Below are 20,988 nucleotides of genomic sequence, written 5' to 3'. Positions count from 1 at the left end.
GCTATCACCCAAGTTAACAAACATCCTATGTTCCCTCCCTCCTGCAATAAAATAAATATCATGGCTTAACATATGCTTCTAGACTTGCTGCCAAAAATAAATTCCAGAACTATGAAATGAACATGTATATTTTTAATTTGTTCAGGAATACTATGTAGGAATAGTTTAATTTTGAATATTGGTTTAATAATAGTTTTGCTAGTGTTTGTTATGCACTATTAATGTGGAATCATCTCCCTTCTGAAATTTGAAAGGTGTTTGCTATAGAATTTTTTAGTCACCTGTTAAAAATTCAAGTCTTCCTGTTATAAATATTTTAAGACCATTTGCCTTTATTAAAACACGGTGTTTTAAATATTTAATTTGCTAAATTTTGTTTCATATCATTTTAATGTAGTTTATTTTACTGTTTTAATTGTAAATCATTATGAAATAGGAAGCACCATATAAATACATTAAATACATTTGATATTTTATTTTCTCCTTAAGGTTAGCATTTTGAAAAGATTTTATAATTACTTTTGCTTCTGTTACCTAGAATAATATAGTAGCAGGATAGTTTAGTGGTTACAGCGCCTTTCTTTGATGTAAGAGATTAGGGCTCCAATTCTGGCTGGTACCTACTCCAACAGACCTATAGAAATCTTGTCATGGTTCCGATAGATGAAACCAAACCAATTAAAAGAACTTCAAGGCAAAAAAATTTTTTTTCTAATCAGTGAGTAACAAAGATTTTCAGAAATCAGCAAAAAAAGTCTTTTCTCCTGAAAACTTAAAATAAACAATACAATTAGTAGTAGAAAAAGGGAAAAATTAAGGCCATAGTAGTCAGGGAAATAAATCAATAATTCCCTATCAGAGGGCGATGAACCGTGGTTCATTTGACACATGGTAAACATCAGGTAAAAATAAAGAAACCCGAGGTACTTAAAAAACAAACACTTAAAAAAAACGCAGTGACAGTAGCTAAAGCCTGCAGTCAGTTAAACATTTAAAATATTTTAATTGAAAAGGAAAATATTCTCGTATAGCTCCAATAAGAAATATATACGCAATTATTTCCAATCAGTCCAGATCAGAAATCACAGCCTAGCTAACCTATTCAAAACGGTTAAAAAAATAAAAAAAAACCTCACAAACATTTTTTTAAAAAAAAAAAAGATAAAATGGGGGGATCGCATTAGAGCTTTCCGCTGCAGCACCACGGCCCAGGCTTCCCGAGCCATCGCCCTGAAGCGGGAGCTCCGCCCCCTCCGCCCCATTGGCTCGCTCGGGGGGAAGAGGGCGCCCGGCGCGAGGTGTTTGCGTCACGGTTCCGAGAGAGAGAGCAGCGGCCAATGGGACCTACCCGCTCGCGGGTTACCCCCCGACGGGCGGGCAGCATGCGCAGGAGGAGAAAGTGGGCGGGGCCTCCCCCCCGAGGAGGGCGGGGCCGGCAAAGTCACGTGACGCGTCCCCGGCCGATGTGGTCAGCGACGGCTGGGGTCACGTGACTCGTTGCCTACGCGCAGCGGGGCCGGGTGCAGATGGCGGACGCCGAGGCTGACGCGGCCCTGCCGCCGGAGATGCAGCGGCTGGCCGCTGGCCTCCGCTCCCGGCTGGGGCAGATGCAGGCGGAGCTGCGCGAGCAGGGGGCGGCGGAGGCGGCCTCTTCCAGCGCCTATTGCCGAGAGTTCTGTCAAGTAAGCGGGCGGGGGGGGGAGGGGAGGGGAGAGGGACGTCCCGGGGCGGGCCTGGGGTGGAGCGGCTTTGGGCGGACGAGAACGAGGAGATCGGACCGGACCTGGCTGCCTCTCGGCCCGGGAACGGCAGGGCCTGGCGGGGCTGCGCGGAGGGGCGAAAGGTGGCCGCGAGCCGTTGCCTGGCGCTGGGAGGCGGGGCTGGGATAGCGCGCAGAGATCGCCGCCGACGCTTCCCTCTGCCCGTGGCCCTTCGCAGGCTGGGCTGGGAATCCCCTCCTCTGCCCGCCTCTTATTTATTTATTTATTTTATTTATTTATTTTAATTCCATTTATTTCCCGCCCTTCTCCGAAGACTCAGGGCGGCTTACAAGCTTAGCAGTAGCCTTCATTCTATGTATATGCCTGCTTATTAGGGCTTTCACACACACACCCCAAGCGGCATTATTACAAAGTCAGCTTATTGCCCCCAACAATCTGGGTCCTCATTTTACCTACCTGGGAAGGATGGAAGGCTGAGTCAACCTTGAGCCTGGTGGGACTCGAACCTGCACTAATTGCAGGCAGCTGGGGTTACTTAAGGAGGCATCAGCCCACTGCTCCACCAAGGCTCTTATTCGGGGGGGGGGGGTTCCCCTTCGTGTCCCACCCCCGCCCCGCTTTCCCAAGGCAGCCGCGGGTCCAGGGCTCTGCTTTCGGTGGGGGTCCGTCCCCGATCCGCCGCCGCCGCCTCCTTTAATCGCGGGGCGGGAGCGGTCCTGATTTCTTGGAAGAAAGCTCCGACGTTTGTGATGGGATCCGGCTCTCGCACCCCCGGGGAAAGGGGGTCTCCCTCCCACCCCCGGCTGGCACCCATTCCTGCCCCCGCAGCCGCTGCTCTCCCAAAGCCGACCCTAGCGGGGACCGATTTGTAGCGCCCCGCGTGCAGGTTGGCGCAACCGCCCGTTTGAACTGCCCCGCGTGTCTCTCGCGGGTTGGCCTCCGAGAAGCGGGAGGTCCTGAGAAGCCAGCGGGGTTGGAGGGGGGGCGGGCTGGGGGCTCAGAAGCTTCTGTCATTCCTGCCCTCGATTCGGCTGCAGCGTCGCTGCTCTTGTAGGGCTCGATGGGGACTTCTTGGAGGCAGGAAGATGAATATTTTTTTTCTTTTTTGGGGGGGGGGTGTCTCAAGAGAAAATAATGTAAGCCAGTTCACAGTTCAGCTGTCTTTGATGTTGTCCCAGCCTTGCAGACGTTTCATTACCCAGCTGAGTTACAACATCATTGACAATGAACACTTTACACCAGGGGTCTTCAAACTTGGCCCTTTTATGACTTGTGGACTTCAATTCCCAGAATTCCTCAGCCAGCTTTGCTGGCTGAGGAATTCTGGGAGTTGAAGTCCACAAGTCATAAAAGGGCCAAGTTTGAAGACCCCTGCTTTACACGAATAGGTAATGAAAGCGTCTTGCAAGCAAACAACCAGGGCTTTTTTTCTCATAGAACGCTCAGAACGGAGTTCCGGCACCTTTTTTGGATGGAACCTTGTAGGGTAGGCAAGGCGGGTTGTATGACATGTGTGAGTTCCGGCACCTTGTTTCTTTTACAAAAAAAAGTACTGCAAACAACCAAGCTCACAGAGAACCCGGGACTTCCAAATGTAGTCTGTTAAGTTTGGGCAGCTTTTTGCTCAGGAAGGATGAAAGGACTAGGTTGGGTGATTCGCATCACGACCTTTCTTGCCACAGTTGTTAAAGGGAATCAATGCAGTTGTTGTTGAGTGAATCTGGCTTCCCTATTGACTTTGCTTGTAAGGTCACCAAGGGTGGTCACATGACCCCAGGACACTGCGACTGTCGTAAATATGAATCAGTTGCCAGGTGTGTGAACTTCAATCATAGGGATGCTGCAACGGTAATAAGTGAAAAATGGTCATGGGTCACATTTTTCAGTGCCAGTGTAACTTCAGAGAGTCGCTAAATGAACTCTTGTAAGTCGTGACTCGTATTTTTGACAGTCGCAGTGTCCCAGGATCATGTGACCACCTTTTGTGATGTTACATGCAAACTCAGTAGGGAAGCCAGATTCACTTAACGGCTGTATTATTACTTAACAACTGTCCTGCTTAGCAACATAAATTTTGGGCTCCATTGTGGTCATAAGTCAAGGACGACCTGTTTGGGTAGTGTTTCAGCTTTGCTTCTGAGGTCTGTGTCCTCACCTTGATGGCCACCACCTTAGAGATCTTTTCCAATTCTTTAATTGAGTAAAAGGGGAAAATGTATCTTGAAGGATGCTTGAATCCAATCTCCATGTAAGGAAATCTGTGATTTATTTTCTTTCTCTATTTCATATGAAGCAAAATATCTATTGATTTTGGGCCGCTTTAGGAGCTATCTGAAGTCTCTCCAGAACTGAATAAGTATGCTGGAATCTTGCCTTTGGGGTTAGATAGATGCTTGTTTGTGGTAGTTCCTTAACTGGGATATCTTCTTAAAAGCATATTTACTGGATAATTACTTTGCGTTCCTTTCAATTTCACATGGCTGCCGTGCATTTTTAAAATGAATGTTGTAGGTGTATTAGAGAGCAGTTGGCTTAATTTGTGTTTGTTATAGATGCTTTGTATTTTAATCAGGGCTTTTTATGATTTGAGTTGTGTTTTTATGCTTTGGAAACTTTGTTGACTAGAAGCTGGCACTTATAAGAAAAAAAACTAGTGGAACGATAATGGAATCTGGGTTCAATTATATGTTTGTCAATGATTTGGAAACTAATCTTTGTGTGGTATTCTTCTGGAGAATATAATTTTTTTTTAATAAGAAAAAATGGGTTTGCCATTCTTTCTCTTCATGCTAATTTTGGTAGTCTATGTATGATCTGAAAGGGACGCGGTGGCTCAGTGGGTTAGGACGCTGAGCTTGTCGATCAGAAGGTCGGCAGTTTGGCGGGTTGAATCCCGAGTGCCGCGTAACAGAGTGAGCACCTGTTACTCGTCCCAGCTTCTGCTAACCTAGCAGTTCGAAAGCACGTAAAAATGCAAGTAGAAAAATAGGGACCACTCCGGTGGGAAGGTAACAGCGTTCTGTGCGCCTCTGGCGTCTAGTCATGCCGGCCACATGACCACGGAGATGTCCTTGGACAAGCGCTGGCTCTTCTGCTTTGAAACGACTAGCACGTATGTGCGGGGGAACCTTTACCTTATGTATGATCTATGTGCCTTACAAAAAATAGTTTGATGCAGGAAATGGGAACAGTTTATGTATGCAAAAATACAAACAAATGTTTCTTTGTTGCCAAATAATTTCAAAGTTAATATTCCAATGGATCCTACAAGTGCAACCCCAAAATTTGGCTGCTTATTTGTAAAATTTACTGACAATCCATATCATGCATGCAAATTCATTGGAGAAGTCAGTGATGCTAAGAATGGTTAGTGGATCAAGATTAAAAGGGGCAGCAAAGAACTTGCTGGCATCACAGCTGATAGAAAGATCAGATCCAGCAACTGAAAGATCCAGCAACTGAAAAAAGCTGTGCTTGATCAGGTAACATGTAGAGCACTTGCATATAAAGTTACTAGGAGTCAGACAAGGCTGAATGGTTAAAACTACTATATTTGTAAAATTATCTGCTAAAAGGAGAGAAACCTAAACTTCTGGATGTTTAGGAACAGGTAGTAGCAATTAAATTAAAAGTTGTGAAATACAGCTCCCAATGGTAATGCTGACACACTATACCAAGCCAATCAATTATAAACTAATTGCTTTTAAATGGCATTCTGATTTATTTTAATATTGGTGAAACATGAACTTAATCCCTTCCATTAGATTCTGATTCAAAATATTGTCCAAGTAGTTGACTCAGCTAGGTTAAGCAGCTGAATTCTTCACATTTGCAATTTTGACAAGTACTTTGAATAACTTTCATATTTATTTTATTAACAGATCACCTGCTTATTATTTATATACCAGCTTATTATTATTTATATATCTATTCCAAAGAGATTAGTCTTAAAGTGGATGTAAGGAAGGAAGTGAAAGATAACCAAGAGAAGAATTTATAACTACGGTAATCATCTTCATAATAGGAAGGGACCATGGAGGTCTTTTAGTCCAACCCCTTGCTGAGGCAGGAAACCCTGTACAATTTCAAATAAATGGTTGTCCAGTCTCTTTCTGGAGGCAGGTTGTTCCACTGATTAATTGCTCTGTCAGGAAATTTCTTACTTACGCCTATTTACTTTTTTGTAGAGGTTATTTATTCTAAAGGCTTTAGTACTTGGCATATGACTCATTCCAGTTGTAATTAATTAGGCTGGCTTCATATTTAATAATAATAATAATAATAATAAGAAGAAGAAGAAGAAGAAGAAGAAGAAGAAGAAGAAGAAGAAGAAGAAGAAGAAGAAGAAGAAGAAGTAGTTCTAAGGGACCTTGGAGGTCATCTAGTCCAACCCCCTGCTCAGGCAGGAAACCCTATACCATTTCAGGCAAATGGCTGTCCAGTCTCTTCTTAAAAACTTCCAGTGTTGGAGCATTCACAGCTTCTGGAGGCAGGTTGTTCCACTGGTTAATTGCTCTGTCAGGAAGTTTCTCCTTAGTTCTAGGTTGCTTCTCTCTTTGGTTAGTTTCCGTGCATTGCTTCTTGTCCTGCCTTCAGGTGCTTTGGAGAATAGCTTGACTCCCTCTTCCTTGTGGCAGCCCCTGGGATATTGGAAGACTGCTATCATGTCACCCCCTCATCCTTCTCTTCATTAGACTAGACTAGACATTCCCAATTCCAGCAACCGCTCTTTATGTGTTTTGGCCTCCAGTCCCCTGATCATCTTTGTTCCTCTTTGTACTCTTTCTAGAGTCTCAGCATCTTTTTTTTTTTTTTACATTGTGGTGACCATAACTCTTTGCGTGGATCCTGCATGGTCACTATGCTTGCCCAGTCTCTTTCCTAAATCTCCTTTGTGTCCAGGAAAAGCCAGAACACAGTCAATAAGTTGATGGTGCTTCTAGGTTTGGGGTTGACCATTAGCTGTTCACTAGAGCTGTAATTTAAAGCTACAAGCTAGGAGTCTGCTAAATTGAACTCAGACTCTGGTTTATTCCTTCTCCAGTTCTGCAGGAGGAGGAGAGAGAGAAGGAAAGCTAGAAGATTCCTTTCTACATATGTATAGGCAGATTGTGTGGTGGGAGTAGATGTAATTTGCTTTACCAAACCTGTGAGACTCTGGCATTACCCACAAGGTCTATAGGGAGGCTAGGCAAAGTGCACACTGCAAGGGTGAAGAGCTTTAGAACAGATCTCTTCAAGCTTATATTTGATTTTGTATGTTGACAGGGCTTTAGTAAGTAATTTCTGGACAAATGTTGTAAAATGGACCTCTGTTTTCACTAGCTTCCTATTTGGGGAAGACATTGACCTTCAAAGCATCCTAGCATATTTACAATAAATAAAATAAATTTCTAGATTAAAAAAATGTGATTGAATTGGGTTGGCTTACAGAAGTGTTGGTGTTGTGTCCGAGATTCAGCAGACAAACTCTTTTGACTGTCTTTGGAGTGCAGATTAGATATATCATTCTCCTTGTGCGATTAAGTGTTGTACAACTTTTAAAACATAATTTTAGATTTTTGCCTCTTACACAATACCTATTAGATTTACAGATGAGGGTATCATAGGTGCCTCGTATAGTCAGATTCTCTGTTCTCAATTAACATTAACTCTCAAATGGCTTGGTGAAGTTAGAGCTTTCTTTTATGGAGCATGCTATTTCTCTGGATTCAACATAATTTGGTATTTAAACCATGAGATTGAGTTTCTTCAGCCATTATATTACTTGCATTTTATGCACCTCAGCTATTTCTGCGTATTCAGGCTTTGACATTTGAGGATTTGTGGAAAAGTGCTTTGGTTTAAAAAGGCAAGAAAAGGGCAAACGTGAGCACCTCTCTTTACTTAAGCTTCATTTAACTTACCCTTCCAGCTAATCAAGCAAAGAATACAACTTTTAAATTAAGTATCCATAAGAAATTGCAGTAACTTCTATAATCTGTGATGCTCATTGTGGTGAAAGGCACTATATTATGTGTAGCTTCAGTTTTCTTAGATGGCTTGACATACCTGGAAATTCCTGAATTTTCCAAGCTCATTACATCATAGTCCTTGGGCAAATATAATCACTCTTGGGTCCATGATCTGAAGTAACTACTTCAAGTGAATTTCAGGTGTCTGCACTTTGGGGTTTTTGATCACAGATTCTCGCATTCTTAATAACATTGCGACTGTTTTTCACCTCTGACTGCTTTACTGTTTGGCACAAGTCACTTGAGGAAAAAGAAGTCCCAGATCCCTTTAGCTACGGCAAACTGGCATTTTTAAGAATACATATATTCCCAGTGCAGGGTACAATATATAAAGCATGCCATTTAAATTCTGTTTACAGAACATGCTTACTAAGAACAACTGAGTGGTATTGCTTTCCAAAGTTTGATGGATTCATGTAGTGTGTGTCAAATATACCGATGTATCTTGCAGAGTAATGTAAGAGTTAGCAGGAGAACATAAGTAGGACAGGTTGAGCACTCAAAGCAATGTAGAAAGGCTGATTAATGTTTTCCATTCATAAGGCAGCTGTAATTTGGTGTGCAATTCCACCACCTGTCTTTGCATTGAATTCGCAGTCTTATTCCTCCTCATAGGCAGACTGAGGCAATGATATATGTCATGAGAGGTAGCAGAACTTGTATTCTTGTTGGGAAGGTCCTCCAAAACATGATCTTTGTAGGTGATACAATCTGAAATGGAAATGGAAACCCAACCAATTGATATTTTCCCCCTTCCTACCCAGATATGTTATTGGGAAAACAGCTCCCATGAATAGGTCAAGGCAAGGTCCTTAAACATTGGCATCTTCAGGTGGTTGTTTGGTTGTGGAAGTTTCCAACATAATCATGACTTTGATTAAAGTTTGAGTAAAAGGACTAAAGTTGGGTTTTGAGCAAGCTGTAGAGGTCTGCTTTGCACAAAATACTAAACCATGATGAATGAATTCACACATTGTACAAAGCCAAAACCAAGCTATTTAGCATGATATGAAAACAAGCCCTAGATGAGATGATTTAAAACATTTAAAACAGTTTCTTGATATGATATACCGGTATGTTGGTAAAAAGCAACCATGTTACTGAGAAGGATTTGGACTAAGGTTTCTCTATATATTCTATATTGCTTTCACTATCGTTCTAGCCTAGTGATTATGTTAGAGTGAGATATGGATTATTTTTAAGCAAGGAAAAAAACTTCAGGAAATTTGATCTTGGATTTCTCATATTTAGATTAAACGTTTAGATTACAAATTCAAGTTCACGCATCTCATTGATGTGTACTGTGGTTTGTCTGTTTTTGGCATATTGTGATTTGTGAAATCTAGCCATCACAGCTTGTTCCGTAAGCTGTAGATAAGAGAAACCATTGTTTTGTATGGTTTGTGACATGGACTAGTATGTTGGGAAGAAATATTGTTTATTTTGTGTCAGCAGATGTGACTGTACATGTGAAATATATATATTAAGCAAGCTAATACCATTTCTGAAAATACAGTTGTAATGTTATAGTCATATTACTTCACATTATCATATGGATTCAGAAAGCAGATCCTATTATTCCAGTAGGCTACAAAGATTTTCTAGTTCATAAGCTGCTTCTGCTTCCACTCTTTCAAGAGTTACATTTTCAAAAGATAAACAACAACAACTACAAGTTTTAGGAGTGCAGCAGAAAGAAATGCCATCTCCTTTTTTCCCTTTTAAAACAACTTAAAATGTCTAATTCCCTCAGTGTGTTACTATAGAATCCAGTATTGCTTGGCAGCCAATTTCCAACTGATAACCAAAAAAATTTTGATCTTGTTTTTGTTTTCAGACCCTGCTACAATATGCTGGCAATCAGGGTACATCGGAGCAAGTTTTGCCTTTTTTGGAAGTTTATCGAGTAGCCATTCAGAGTTTTGCCAGTGCCCGACCTTACTTGACTACAGAATGTGAAGATGTTCTTCTGGTACTTGGCAGGCTAGTATTGTACGTTTGGTTTCAGGAATTCTGTTTTAATTGAATTTTTGCGCTCTGGTAAAATCCTTCTCTCATATATATAGATATAGATATAGATATATAGATATACCTGTGGTCTATTTTATTTCTAGACAGTCTGGCACCCTCCAACTTTTCGGGCCCCAGCTAGGTGTCTGTTGTAGGAATTGTAGTCCAAAACATCTGAAAGGCACCAAGTTACATATCCTATGTGGAATAAAAAACTATGCATGGTGTCCGTGTACAGGGATTCTAAAAACCATAGGAGGAGGACTTGTGGAAAGTCATAATCAGGAGAACCCTACATTGATGCTAATATATAAGAATAGTTACCAAGAATCTGTTGATATGGTGTGTTTCTGTGTATTAATAGATGTTATGCTGAAACCTCAACTTAATGAAGCTCAGCATTGTGGACCTTTCATGCAACAGGCCATATTTCCACAGTGATTTACACCATGCAATAATGCCATCGCCCAAATGATATTGTTCACAAACGTAGTAGATTGTGCAGCGTCATTCTTTACTATTGAATAGGCATTTTTGAAGAAAGAACATGCCTCTCCACAATTATAGTCTATTAAAACAAAGTTTCAGTGTGTCTGATTATATTTTCACTAAGTGAAAAGTCCTCAGATTCTTAGCTTGCTTGTATATCCTTCTGGCTTGGAATGACCAGAAGACAAAAGTATAAAATGAGTCGACAACAACAGTCGCTGCTTTTCTGCCTTTCTAATAACCTGCTTATTTCAGGAGCTGTTTTGAACAATTGCTGTCTGTGCCTGAAAGTGAAGAGCTGTCTGAACCATTTTTAAGATTGTGTCAGTCCATACAGGCAAGTTTATTGACTTATTTTATCTACAAAGAGCATTGTTTCAACCTCCATCATTTATAATCAAACAGTCTTAGGTCTGTGTGTGATTATTTGAATAATATCCAGGCCTGATTGGCATATTTGCAGGAAACCACAATGTTTAATCCTCAGTAGTTAAATGAACAGGGTAGGTAAGGTCTGTAGAATTCCCTGAGCTATGAACTGTGCTTTTAGAAAGTAAACTGGAAACATCCACCTGTTAAACCAAAACCAAGCTGACCACATTATGCTAAGCAAAACATGTCAATCTAGCCTAAGTATATAATCTTTGTGTCTTATTAATTCAGAGATGAAATCCAAGGACACATTTTTGTGCTGTATTTATTTGCCTCTGTCCTGCAGTGTTCTCTGTCTTTGGATCAGTTGATAAAAGAAACAGAGGATAGGTGGATACGGATTTGAAGATAGCAGCGTGCAGCCTTGAAAAACATACAGATGTGTAGTGTAAAATGCATGCGACGTGTTTATACATTTTGCCCTTTTAAAATTCAGATTGAGTTGCCACAATCAGCAATGATTCCAAGTTAAACATAACAATTTAAAAGGGGTTTTTTTTTCTTGTAGGATTCCCATAATGCTTTGCTTGAGTTTGGAGATAATAGCCTTGAAATTCTAGCTGATATCTCAAAAGAAGGTGTGTGGAAGAATCCAGTTCTTTTGAAGATCCTTTCACAGCAGCCAGTGGAAACAGAAGAAAGTAAGCCATTAAGTTTACACCCCAGTGTAAACCAAATCTACCTTTTCACTCTGGATTTTATTTTATTTTGCCTCTGAGGAACCAAGCAAGAAGATAGGTGTTAAAAAACTGCTGTGTGTAATAGCACAGTGGTTCTCAACATTTTCTTCACCACAGACCCCTTTTGTGGCCACAGACCCTGAAGACTTAAGATTTAAATCATGCCATTTCTTCAAGCCTTCGTGGACCCCCTGTGTTGACATTGCAGCCCCCCAGGGGTCCGCAAACCACAGGTTGAGATCCACTACAATAACAAACTTGCATTTATAGCTGAGCTCTCATTTTAAGTCTTTTAACTCACTTTATTCACCATTTTTATTTAGATTGACACCTTCCACTATCGTAGTAAAAGAAGTCTCCTTTTAAAAAAGTTCTGCTGGTGATCTTTTCACCTTTCCAGAGCATTTTTAAACAGTCTGCAAAATGTCAAGTATTAGTCCTTGAGCATCTACAATAATCTGATCATTTTTCTGTTTATGGTTATTGCAAATTAGCCACCGCCTTTATTTACTTTTTAATCTACTGTTAAAATACGGTAAGTTATACTGGAAATAGATGTTCCATACTGTCTTGCATTTCATTTGCTTGTGGTGGCAGAGACAGATTAAATCCCATGGGGTAGTTTGTTTTGCAACTTTCCAGAAAAATCACTGTGGAGATGATCAACCATTATGCCCCAATGTAGGGCTACTCTAGATATGTGAATTTTGACTTTTCAAAAACAAAACAAAACACAGGAATGGGGGAATGGGGAAGTCATCTGAAAGACCCCCAAGAAGACTCAGGGAGACTAATGTGGCCCCAGTGCATTAATCATACATATGGTCATTGCAAAGCCATGGGACTTGGGTAATGTAACTTTAAAACACATGGCATTATGGTCTATGCTCAAAGATAGCTCAGTTGAAAGAAAGCGTTATCAGTCTTCCGTATCACAAGACGTATGAGCAAATTTGTAGAAGAGATTTGGTGGATCATGCAGTCTCACTCCAGTGCCACAAATATTTAAGTTGCATTTGTCTAGTTGTAGCAAGGAAGGGCCTGCTGTGCGCCATTTTTCTAGCGAATTTCAAAATACACTGAAACTTCTGTGTGTAACATTCAGGAATTCTTGGAAGCGGTCACTGTCAAAGATCTTTCCCTTCATCTTCTAAGCTTTCATAATAAAACTAGTACTTAATACTAGTACTTAATAACATTTTATTGCCTTTTTTCTAGTGAATCAATTGATTAAACGTGAAGGGCTGACATTTCTGCAAATGAGAATAAAACATTTGATGAAGACAAACCGCCTCCCTCAAGCCGCTTCCTTGTCCAAATTGTGTAAAGAGTCTACAGAAGTCCCAGATGTCTCTCCTTTTCTTCAGGCCTATATCACGTGCTTGTGCTCCATGCCTCCAAATGAAGAATCTATCAAGGAGGTGAATGGCCAATCACTATGGCTTGTTACTGTTAAGACAACTTATACTAATTTTTAGTATCTGAATTAACGGAATCAAATTTGGGAGGGGATGGGAGAATTGGCTCCCATCTCAGCAATGGCTAAACCCTCTTTCTACGCTTCAGAAGGTTTGAGGAGACAAGACGATTCCATTGTGTGAGATAATCCTGTGCTATTTCTCTTTGTCCTTATCAGAAATAAAATTAAATGTACCTTCTTGTTTGGCATCAGAAATCTCAACTTTTGCAGTATTTTTTAAGCTACTGCATGTAGGAATCCACATTAAATTATTCTTAATTGGGATTATCCCCAATGGACTTTAAACAAGTTACTAAATGATCTCTCGGTATTTAGAACAGAATGCAGAGGTTCTCCTGGGGCATAGCTTATTTTGTTTTGCAAGGAAAGAGGTTTTGTCTTAAACTACTTATGATGTATTTTTTCCCCTCTCTTTTTCAAAAAGATTGCAAAAGTGGACTGCAAAGAGGTCCTAGATATGATATGCAATTTGGAAGCTGAAGGCCAGGACAGCACTGCTTTTATTCTCTGTACAACGTATTTCACTCAGCAGCTTCAAACAGCAAGCGTGTACTGCTCCTGGTAAGTGGCATGTCCAAAAACCGGCTTTCAGAATTTCCCATCCTGACCAAAACAGCTTCTAAAAGTTTCTAATTCACAAAAATACGCTATGGTGCATTCTGGTTTGTTGATGAGAAGCATTAAAATAAAAGAGAAAGCAAGTATTTAAAAAAGTTAAAGCCTGCTATATTTGCTGCTACATTTCAAGGAGTGAAAAGGGTATTGATAACAAAAGCCCTGTCCTACTCCACATGGTAAAATTAGCTATATGCAACAGGTGTGCAGGTCCCTTTCTTGCAACTTTGTGAGCCCCCTTACTCCACCTGCATCATTAAAATTCAAGAACAAATTTCTAGGTTGTTTTAAGTATAAATAAGTGGATGAAATGTGTTAAATCCTTGATAGCTGTATCATTTTCGGTTTTTTACTTAAACATAAAGGAGACCGCATGTTTTGGGGTAACATCATTACATGAACTTTTAGTTTATTCTAAAATAATCTGTGGGTGGCATTAAAAGGAAGTGAAATGGACTTAGATGGTAAAATTGACTCGGATATTTCCCTAGATCCTATTTTCCAAGTTTGGCACTACATAAATGCATTGGGCTATATTTTCTCAGCAAGTTTGTCTTGGGTTGCTTGGCAGTTGTGGAAGTTGTGAGAATTGTCTTGCGTTCCCTCTTGATTTCTTGTTTTCTTTCCCAAACCTCTCATGCAGGGAACTAACTCTGTTTTGGAGCAAATTACAAAGAAGAATCGACCCATCCTTAGATTCCTTTCTGGAGCGATGTCGGCAATTTGGCATCATTGCTAGAACATTGCAACACTTGTTCTTCCTCATACGAGTCATACAAGCTGAAGTACGTATCCATTTGCGTTTTACTAACATTTGCTGTTTGATTATGTGAAAATGTATCACATAATGGAAACTCTAGAGATTATGAAATATATATGTATGTAAGGAACTTGGAGGTGCGTTCTTTCCTTGGCTTCAGAAAGCAGGGTGATTGATTGATTGCACTATGGTGTGGCTAGATTCCATAGATTGAAGATTCCACTGAGAATTTGTATATTTATACATAACACATCAAAGTTTACATGTATTTTTGCCACTTCAAATTATAGCTTGCTGCCTTCTAGTTTGCACACTTTTCCTTTCTATTCTCGTTCAACCTGGGACTCTAAAGTTTTCTTTACTCTTGCTAGCCCTGTGCTTCAGGCTGCCTTTCAGACAGTTCTTGCACGGTGGAATTTCCTATCTTTCAAGGCCTCTTTATCCTAGTCTACAAATGACAGTGGAGCACAATAAATTTTAGCCTAGTTCCTGCAGCCTTCTGCTCTGGTTATGTTGCTCTTCTGCTGATTTTGCACAGTGTCTCTGTCTGAAAAGATAAAGAGAAACAATTCAACAGCATAAAGGTCTGGAGCTGAAGCAGGAAGTGATAAGGAATTTGCAGAGAAATTGAGAGACTTTTCTTGTCTTGCATCAGAAGAGAATCTAGCATTAGATGCCCGGCCACTAACATCTTTGGCCATTTTCAAACTTTCAAATGAATCCTCTACAAATGTAAGCGTCCTTTACTAAGTATACTTAATCCATGAGAAAGCTAAAATCCCCCCAAAAAATTAGCTTTAGCTTAATAAGTGATGCTTTGACTTGCAACTTTTCAGACCGCTTTCAGTTTGGGAGAATGTTCTTGCTTGTTTCAAAGGCAGAATAAATTTAGAACACCCTATTAATTTTTCCTCTTAGCTTTTGATTTACTTTTCATCCACAACCTCTCACTCTGGATCAGGTTTTATTTATTTCTCATGGTACAGTAAGAATGGCTTTATTGTTGGAGACTGAATGTTGCAGTTTGAGAAAAGTATAGATTTAGCTTTCTCCCAACTTGTTGGCCCTCCAGAGTTTTTCAGAGAAAATTCAGAGAAAAACAGTGTCATTGATTTGTCTCCTTTTTTTTTCATTTTACTAGGCAGAAGAAGCTGGTCTTGCTGTATCCGTCTTGCTGTGTGTGAGAGCGTTGCAGCTCCGGTCCAATGAAAAGGACGATATGAAAAGCTCTGTTTGCAAAACAATTGCATGCCTGCTGCCAGAAGACCTTGAGGTCAGAAGAGCTTGCCAGCTGACCGAATACTTGCTGGAGCCAAGTGAAGAGGGATACAACCTCCTGGAAGAACTGTACCTACAACCAGATCAGAAATTTGATGAGGAAAATGCACCAGTTCCAAATTCACTCCGTTGTGAGCTTCTGCTAGCTTTGAAAGCATACTGGCCCTTTGATCCAGAATTTTGGGACTGGAAAACCTTGAAGCGGCATTGTCTCAAATTGTTGGGGAAAGAAGTGTCCGAGTCTGAGGACGACCTGAGTTGCAATGAGATGTCCCTCAATGAAACGGAGCTGTTAGATAGTCTCCCCAGCGACTGTGAAGAAAGCAGGGAAGAGAATCATTTTGAAAGACATTATTTAAACCAGCCCAAAGAGAGAGCGAGAGTCAAAAAGCCCATTGGCTCCTCGGAGAGATACCAGCGGTGGCTTCAGTACAAGTTCTTCTGTGTCATTTGCAAGCGGGAGTGTATCGAGGCACGAATCCTCCACCATTCTAAGATGCACATGGAGGATGGCATTTTTACCTGCCCGGTGTGTACCAAAAAGTTTAAAAGGAAGGACATCTTTGTGACCCACGTGATGGAACATGTGAAGATGCCCCCCAGTAGAAAATGCCGGGCAGAGAAGAAGTTGCTGCTGAAGAAGCAGAGGCTGGCCCGGAGAAACATCTCGGGCATTGCTTCTGTAGCCCTTGATGAAAATCACCCTCTCGAAATCATGGGTTGTGAAAAGCCCCAAAGTGACCCACAGGACTATGTAACGTTTAGCAAGCTAGAAAACTGTCACCTGCAAGACAGAGACCTCTACCCTTGCCCGGGCACGGATTGCTCCAGAGTATTCAAGCAGTTCAAGTACTTAAGCGTTCACCTCAAAGCCGAACACCAGAACAATGATGAGAACGCCATGCATTACTTGGACATGAAAAACCGCCGTGAGAAGTGCGCCTACTGCCGGCGGCATTTCATGTCTGCCTTCCACCTGCAGGAGCACGAGCAGGTCCACAACGGCCCTCAGCCTTACATGTGTGTCTCTGTGGGCTGCTACGCTCGGTTTGGCTCGGTGAACGAGCTGCTGCATCACAAACAGGGGCACGACGATCTGCGTTACAAGTGTGAGCTGAACGGCTGCAACATAGTTTTCAGCGACTTGGGGCAGCTCTACCATCACGAAGCCCAGCATTTTCGAGACGCTTCTTACACCTGTAATTTCCGCGGTTGTAAGAAGTTCTACTACTCCAAAACAGAGTTAACAAATCATCTTTCTGTGCATCTGTCGAACGGCGAAATGAAGGAGGTGCCCGTGAAGCAAGAAGGTCCCGTGTCTCAGGACGGGCTTGCCTGCCTTTCGGATTCAGGGTTGTTAGAAAGCAAAGCGTCTTCTGACCAGCAGGAAAATCTTAGCTTGCCTTCTGGATCCATCAAGAGAGAAGAAATGTTGGACGTGAAACAAGAACCCCTTTCTGATGGAGAAGAGGGTGGCAAAAACAATGGCAGCTTGGAAAGCCATACTTCATCCCTGGCCAATGAGAATCAGATGACCTCAGGGACTGAGACTGTGGATCAGGGCCAGGCCTTTTCAGGGGCTGCGCTACCTCAGGAGAAAGCCCGCCTGCCTTCCAATTTGAAAGAGCGCTACTCTAACGTGGCTGTCTATTTTGATGGGAAAAAGTTTACCTGTGGTTTTGAAGGCTGTGGATCAACGTACAAAAATTCAAAGGGGATGCAGAAACATCTGCGAAGGGCCCATCCCTACCATTTCAAGCCCAGAAGGAAAGAGAAAGAGATCGGTCAGCTTGAAGGCCCTGCGGGAGAGATTAGCTCAGACTCCCAGGACGTTGAGGATTTTAGTGATGTCTATAAAAGCAAAAACTATTTTAAGGAAGAACTGTACCCTTCTTCCCCAGACAGCTCGTTCTATGTACATTCAAAAATGTCAAATACCGAAAACAACATGTTAGAACTTCTCCTGGGCTTGAAACACTTAAGTTTAAAGAATTCTAGTGGTCATACTTCTTCCAGGTTGCTGCAGTCCTGTTCCTCCAATTGCCCCAACTCTGAAGACGAATCTACCTCTGACCATTTTACCGAAGAACAGAGGGGCAAGCTTCCAACCCAATATCTTACCCAGTTGGCTGCCAAGCCATTTTTCTGCGAGCGTCAAGGCTGCACGTGTGAATTTGTGACCAGGGAGGCGTTGCTGACACATTATGTTAGAAAGCATAACTATTCAAAAGAGATGGTGCTTCAGCTGAACATGTTCCAACATCGGTATTCACCTTTCAAATGTCACATTTGCCAAAGATCCTTTACAAGAAAAACACATCTAAGGGTTCATTACAGGAACAAGCATAAGCTTGGCAGTGTTTCAGTTGCCCAGAAACTATTTGCAAATGAAAGCTTTGAGGATATGAATGAATGTGCTGAGGACAGGCTGAACAGCACAGAAGATTCAATGTCTGCTTTCTACGCCAGCACAGATGGAGAACTTGACAGCAAAATGAAGCTCGCTGTGGATCAGCACCGTCATTCCAAAAAGGAGGACTTCAGTTCTGAAACCGATTTGGAATCGAGCGAAGAGGCAGAAAGCTGCATCACTGGAAAGCAGGCTAAATTATCATCGCTGGACAGCCATCGGAAGGAATTGGAAGCCAATGAAGGGAGAGGAAGTAAAAGAACTGTGGCCAAAGGAAACCTGTGCTACATTTTGCATAAGTACCACAAACCGTTCCATTGCATCCACAAGAACTGCAATTCCGCATTCACCAATCAGAAAGGGTTGATCCGCCACTACAGAACTGTGCATCGCTATAACAAAGAGCAGCTCTGCCTTGAAAAAGACAAAGAAAGAACCAAGAGGGAACTTGCCAAATGTAAAAAGCTCTTTGTTTGCAAACACAAGGCCTGCAGCAAGCGTTTCCTGTGTTCCAAGTCGCTCGCTAAGCATTGCATTGATTCCCACACCTTTGATCACGAAGACGATTCCAAAGTGCTTTCTGAAACAATGAGGTTTCCTTGCCATCACCCTCACTGTCCGGCTGCGTTTTATTCTTTCCACAAGTTAAATCACCACCTGATGGAAGAGCATGACAAGGAGGAGGACCTGAACAAAGACATTGTGATCCGTTGTGATCTGAATGGCTGCAATAGAGTGTTCACAACTTACAGCAGCTATTCCCAGCACGTGTATTTCCGGCACAGTGATTACGATGGTGTCTTGCAAGGAGCCAAAGACAAGGGGAACGATCTTAAAGACCAAGCGGAGCAAAGGTGCTTAAAATATCGGTGTCTCAGGCAAGATGGGAGTGAGAAGAAGAGGCAGAACAGCGAAAAAGGTGAAAGGGGTAGCAGCCGAAATAAAGGAAAGCAATTATATGCCTTCAGAACAAAGGTGGAAGCCCTGCAGATGTGCAGAGACAATTGCAACCAGACGCAGTACCCTTGTATGATTCGGGGATGTCCCTCGGTGGTCAAACTGGAAAGCAGCATTGTGAGACACTATAAGCGCACCCATCAGATGGCGGGTGCTTATATCGAGCAGCAGTATGACGAGCTTGTTCTGTGTGTCGACTGTGGCACAGCACTGAATGACCTCTGCGTGGAAGCAAATTTGGAGCCAGAGAGCAACTCTGACTTCAGTCAAGACGTTACAGGGCACCCTGCAAGCGAGCACAAAAGGGAGAGGCCTCTTCCGAACTCCAATTGCGGTGAGAAAGGCAGCCAACAGGAGCGGTATTCTGATGGGGAGGAATCCCGGGAGGCTGACGTCCTTGTGTATTCAGGCACTTTAAAACATATTCATCATCCCAAAACCAGATGTTCAGAAGATTGTAATCTAGTAGGGTCTCCTGAACAGTCTGAGGCAGGGAATATCCTGAGAAGTCATGGACAAGAGAATGCCTCTTACTGTGCGAAATCAAACCCGCCGTTATCGAGAGAAAAAGATGCTAGTGACTGGCAGTCCTCCTCGCAGGAGACGAGGAAGCTTCCGTTTCCTGCTCCAAAAGAGAAAGCTCAGAAGCCCTTTGATCTAAAGTCTTTCAAGCCCATGGGCTTTGAATCTTCATTTTTGAAGTTCATTCAGGAAAGCCGGGAGCGAGAAGACGACGATGATGATGATGATGATGACGACCTGCTTGGGAATGAGTGGCAGCCAGCTGGACCCTATGGAATGGGTGGTGGGCTAGAGAAGGCGAAAGACTCCAAACGGGATGTGTCGCAGGGCAGGGGCTTGTATGCGAATGTCCCCCCTGCAGCCATGCCCAAGAAGAACAGTGGCACCAAAGCTCATGGGCAGCTGAGAGGAATGCAGCCCCTTCTATCCACGGACCCTTCTTCCCTCCCATCTGTGGAGAACCTGAGGGCCATTTTGGGCAAGGCATTAACAGACTGTGGGGACCACGCCTTAAAACAACTTCATTACTTGCGGCCGGTGGTGGTTCTCGAAAGATCTAAATTTTCCCCCTCCCTCATAGACTTTTTTCCCACAAAAAAAACAGATCACCTTTGTGTGGGAAGTTCATAAATAGTTGTGTTTATTTAAAAAGAAAAAAAAAGGAAGGAAGGAAGGAAGAAGGATGAAAGAAGAGACTTGGGGAAATGGTAAAATTGATTCCGTGCACATGTTGTTGAGGTTAGATCATTAGACTGTTCAGTTCCATGAATGTATGACATCTGTCTACAGTATTGGCTAATACAGCTCCCCGACTAAATTAAGAGAGGAGAGATAACTGATATTTTGGTGCTAATTGACAGAATATCAAACGGGGGGGGGGCTTCCTCTTGCAAATTTAATGTGCATGATTGTATATGGAACAAGTACTTGGGGGGTACCAAGGTGGGGTGGGAGAGGGTGGGGAGATGGTGATCTTACTTGACTTGAATGTGCACCTCAGGGTGCTTTGTGTAACATATTGTACACTACAGCATCTTATATTTTTTGAGTTATGAGTTTCAATAAAAGGAATTTTTTCACCCACTTTGGTTGACTACAGCCAGCTGTTGGCAGCATAAAAACCTTTGAATTGAGTGTAGTGTGCAGCAATTCTGGACAATGTGTTTTATGTCTTAATAGCGATTGGAGGAAACTCAGATCAAGGTGGGATAACACGTGGAGAAAAAACATGCTGGGGAACTGTGGTGAATTTAAATGTAAGGAGGTTTTTATAAGGTATGTCGAGAACTGAGCAGTTCACTAAAGATACGGACATTACCATGACAGAACTGGAAGCCAACTCCACTCTAGGGAGCCTTGTCCATAAGAAAACCCAAATATAAATAAAAATCAAGATTGTTCCTGGAAGTAAAATTTGCACTTCAGGTGGAAAAAAATGAAACTGATTTAAGAAGTTTAATTGGCAGAATGTATTCTGAGCATTCGTTCTCCCCCTTTCACTTTTTAAAAAAACATTAAGGAATTTTTTTCCAGTAAAGCCAGAATATAGTTTTCTTTACTGAAACTATCAAATTAAGTCGATAAGTTACTAGTACTATATGAGTACAGTAGCATAAAGGG

General features: G+C 42.0%; 1 protein-coding gene across 1 annotated transcript; it reads left to right on the top strand.

Annotated features, from left to right (window-relative positions):
- The first annotated feature begins 583 nt into the window (after positions 1-583).
- On the top strand, positions 584-20,422 carry RLF (RLF zinc finger). Its single transcript, XM_083369330.1, has 8 exons — positions 584-1,682; positions 9,573-9,727; positions 10,490-10,571; positions 11,175-11,307; positions 12,565-12,767; positions 13,251-13,387; positions 14,085-14,226; positions 15,343-20,422. Exons 1-8 carry the CDS (start codon positions 1,527-1,529, stop codon positions 19,996-19,998), a joined length of 5,664 nt encoding a protein of 1,887 aa, XP_083225456.1. The 5' UTR covers positions 584-1,526; the 3' UTR covers positions 19,999-20,422.
- The last annotated feature ends 566 nt before the right edge of the window (positions 20,423-20,988 follow it).

Source organism: Vipera ursinii (genome assembly GCF_947247035.1).
Source record: "Vipera ursinii genome assembly, chromosome: 9".
Taxonomy (NCBI): Eukaryota; Metazoa; Chordata; class Lepidosauria; order Squamata; family Viperidae; genus Vipera; species Vipera ursinii.
This window is presented reverse-complemented; position numbering and strand designations above follow the sequence as displayed.

Coding starts and splice junctions, on each gene's coding strand:
- RLF (XM_083369330.1), top strand. CDS start 1,527: ATGGCGGACGCCGAGGCTGACGCGGCCCTGCCGCCGGAGATGCAGCGG. Junction 9,728..10,489: donor GTACTTGGCAGGCTAGTATT/GTACGTTTGGTT, acceptor TGCTTATTTCAG/GAGCTGTTTTGAACAATTGC. Junction 14,227..15,342: donor TACGAGTCATACAAGCTGAA/GTACGTATCCAT, acceptor TCATTTTACTAG/GCAGAAGAAGCTGGTCTTGC.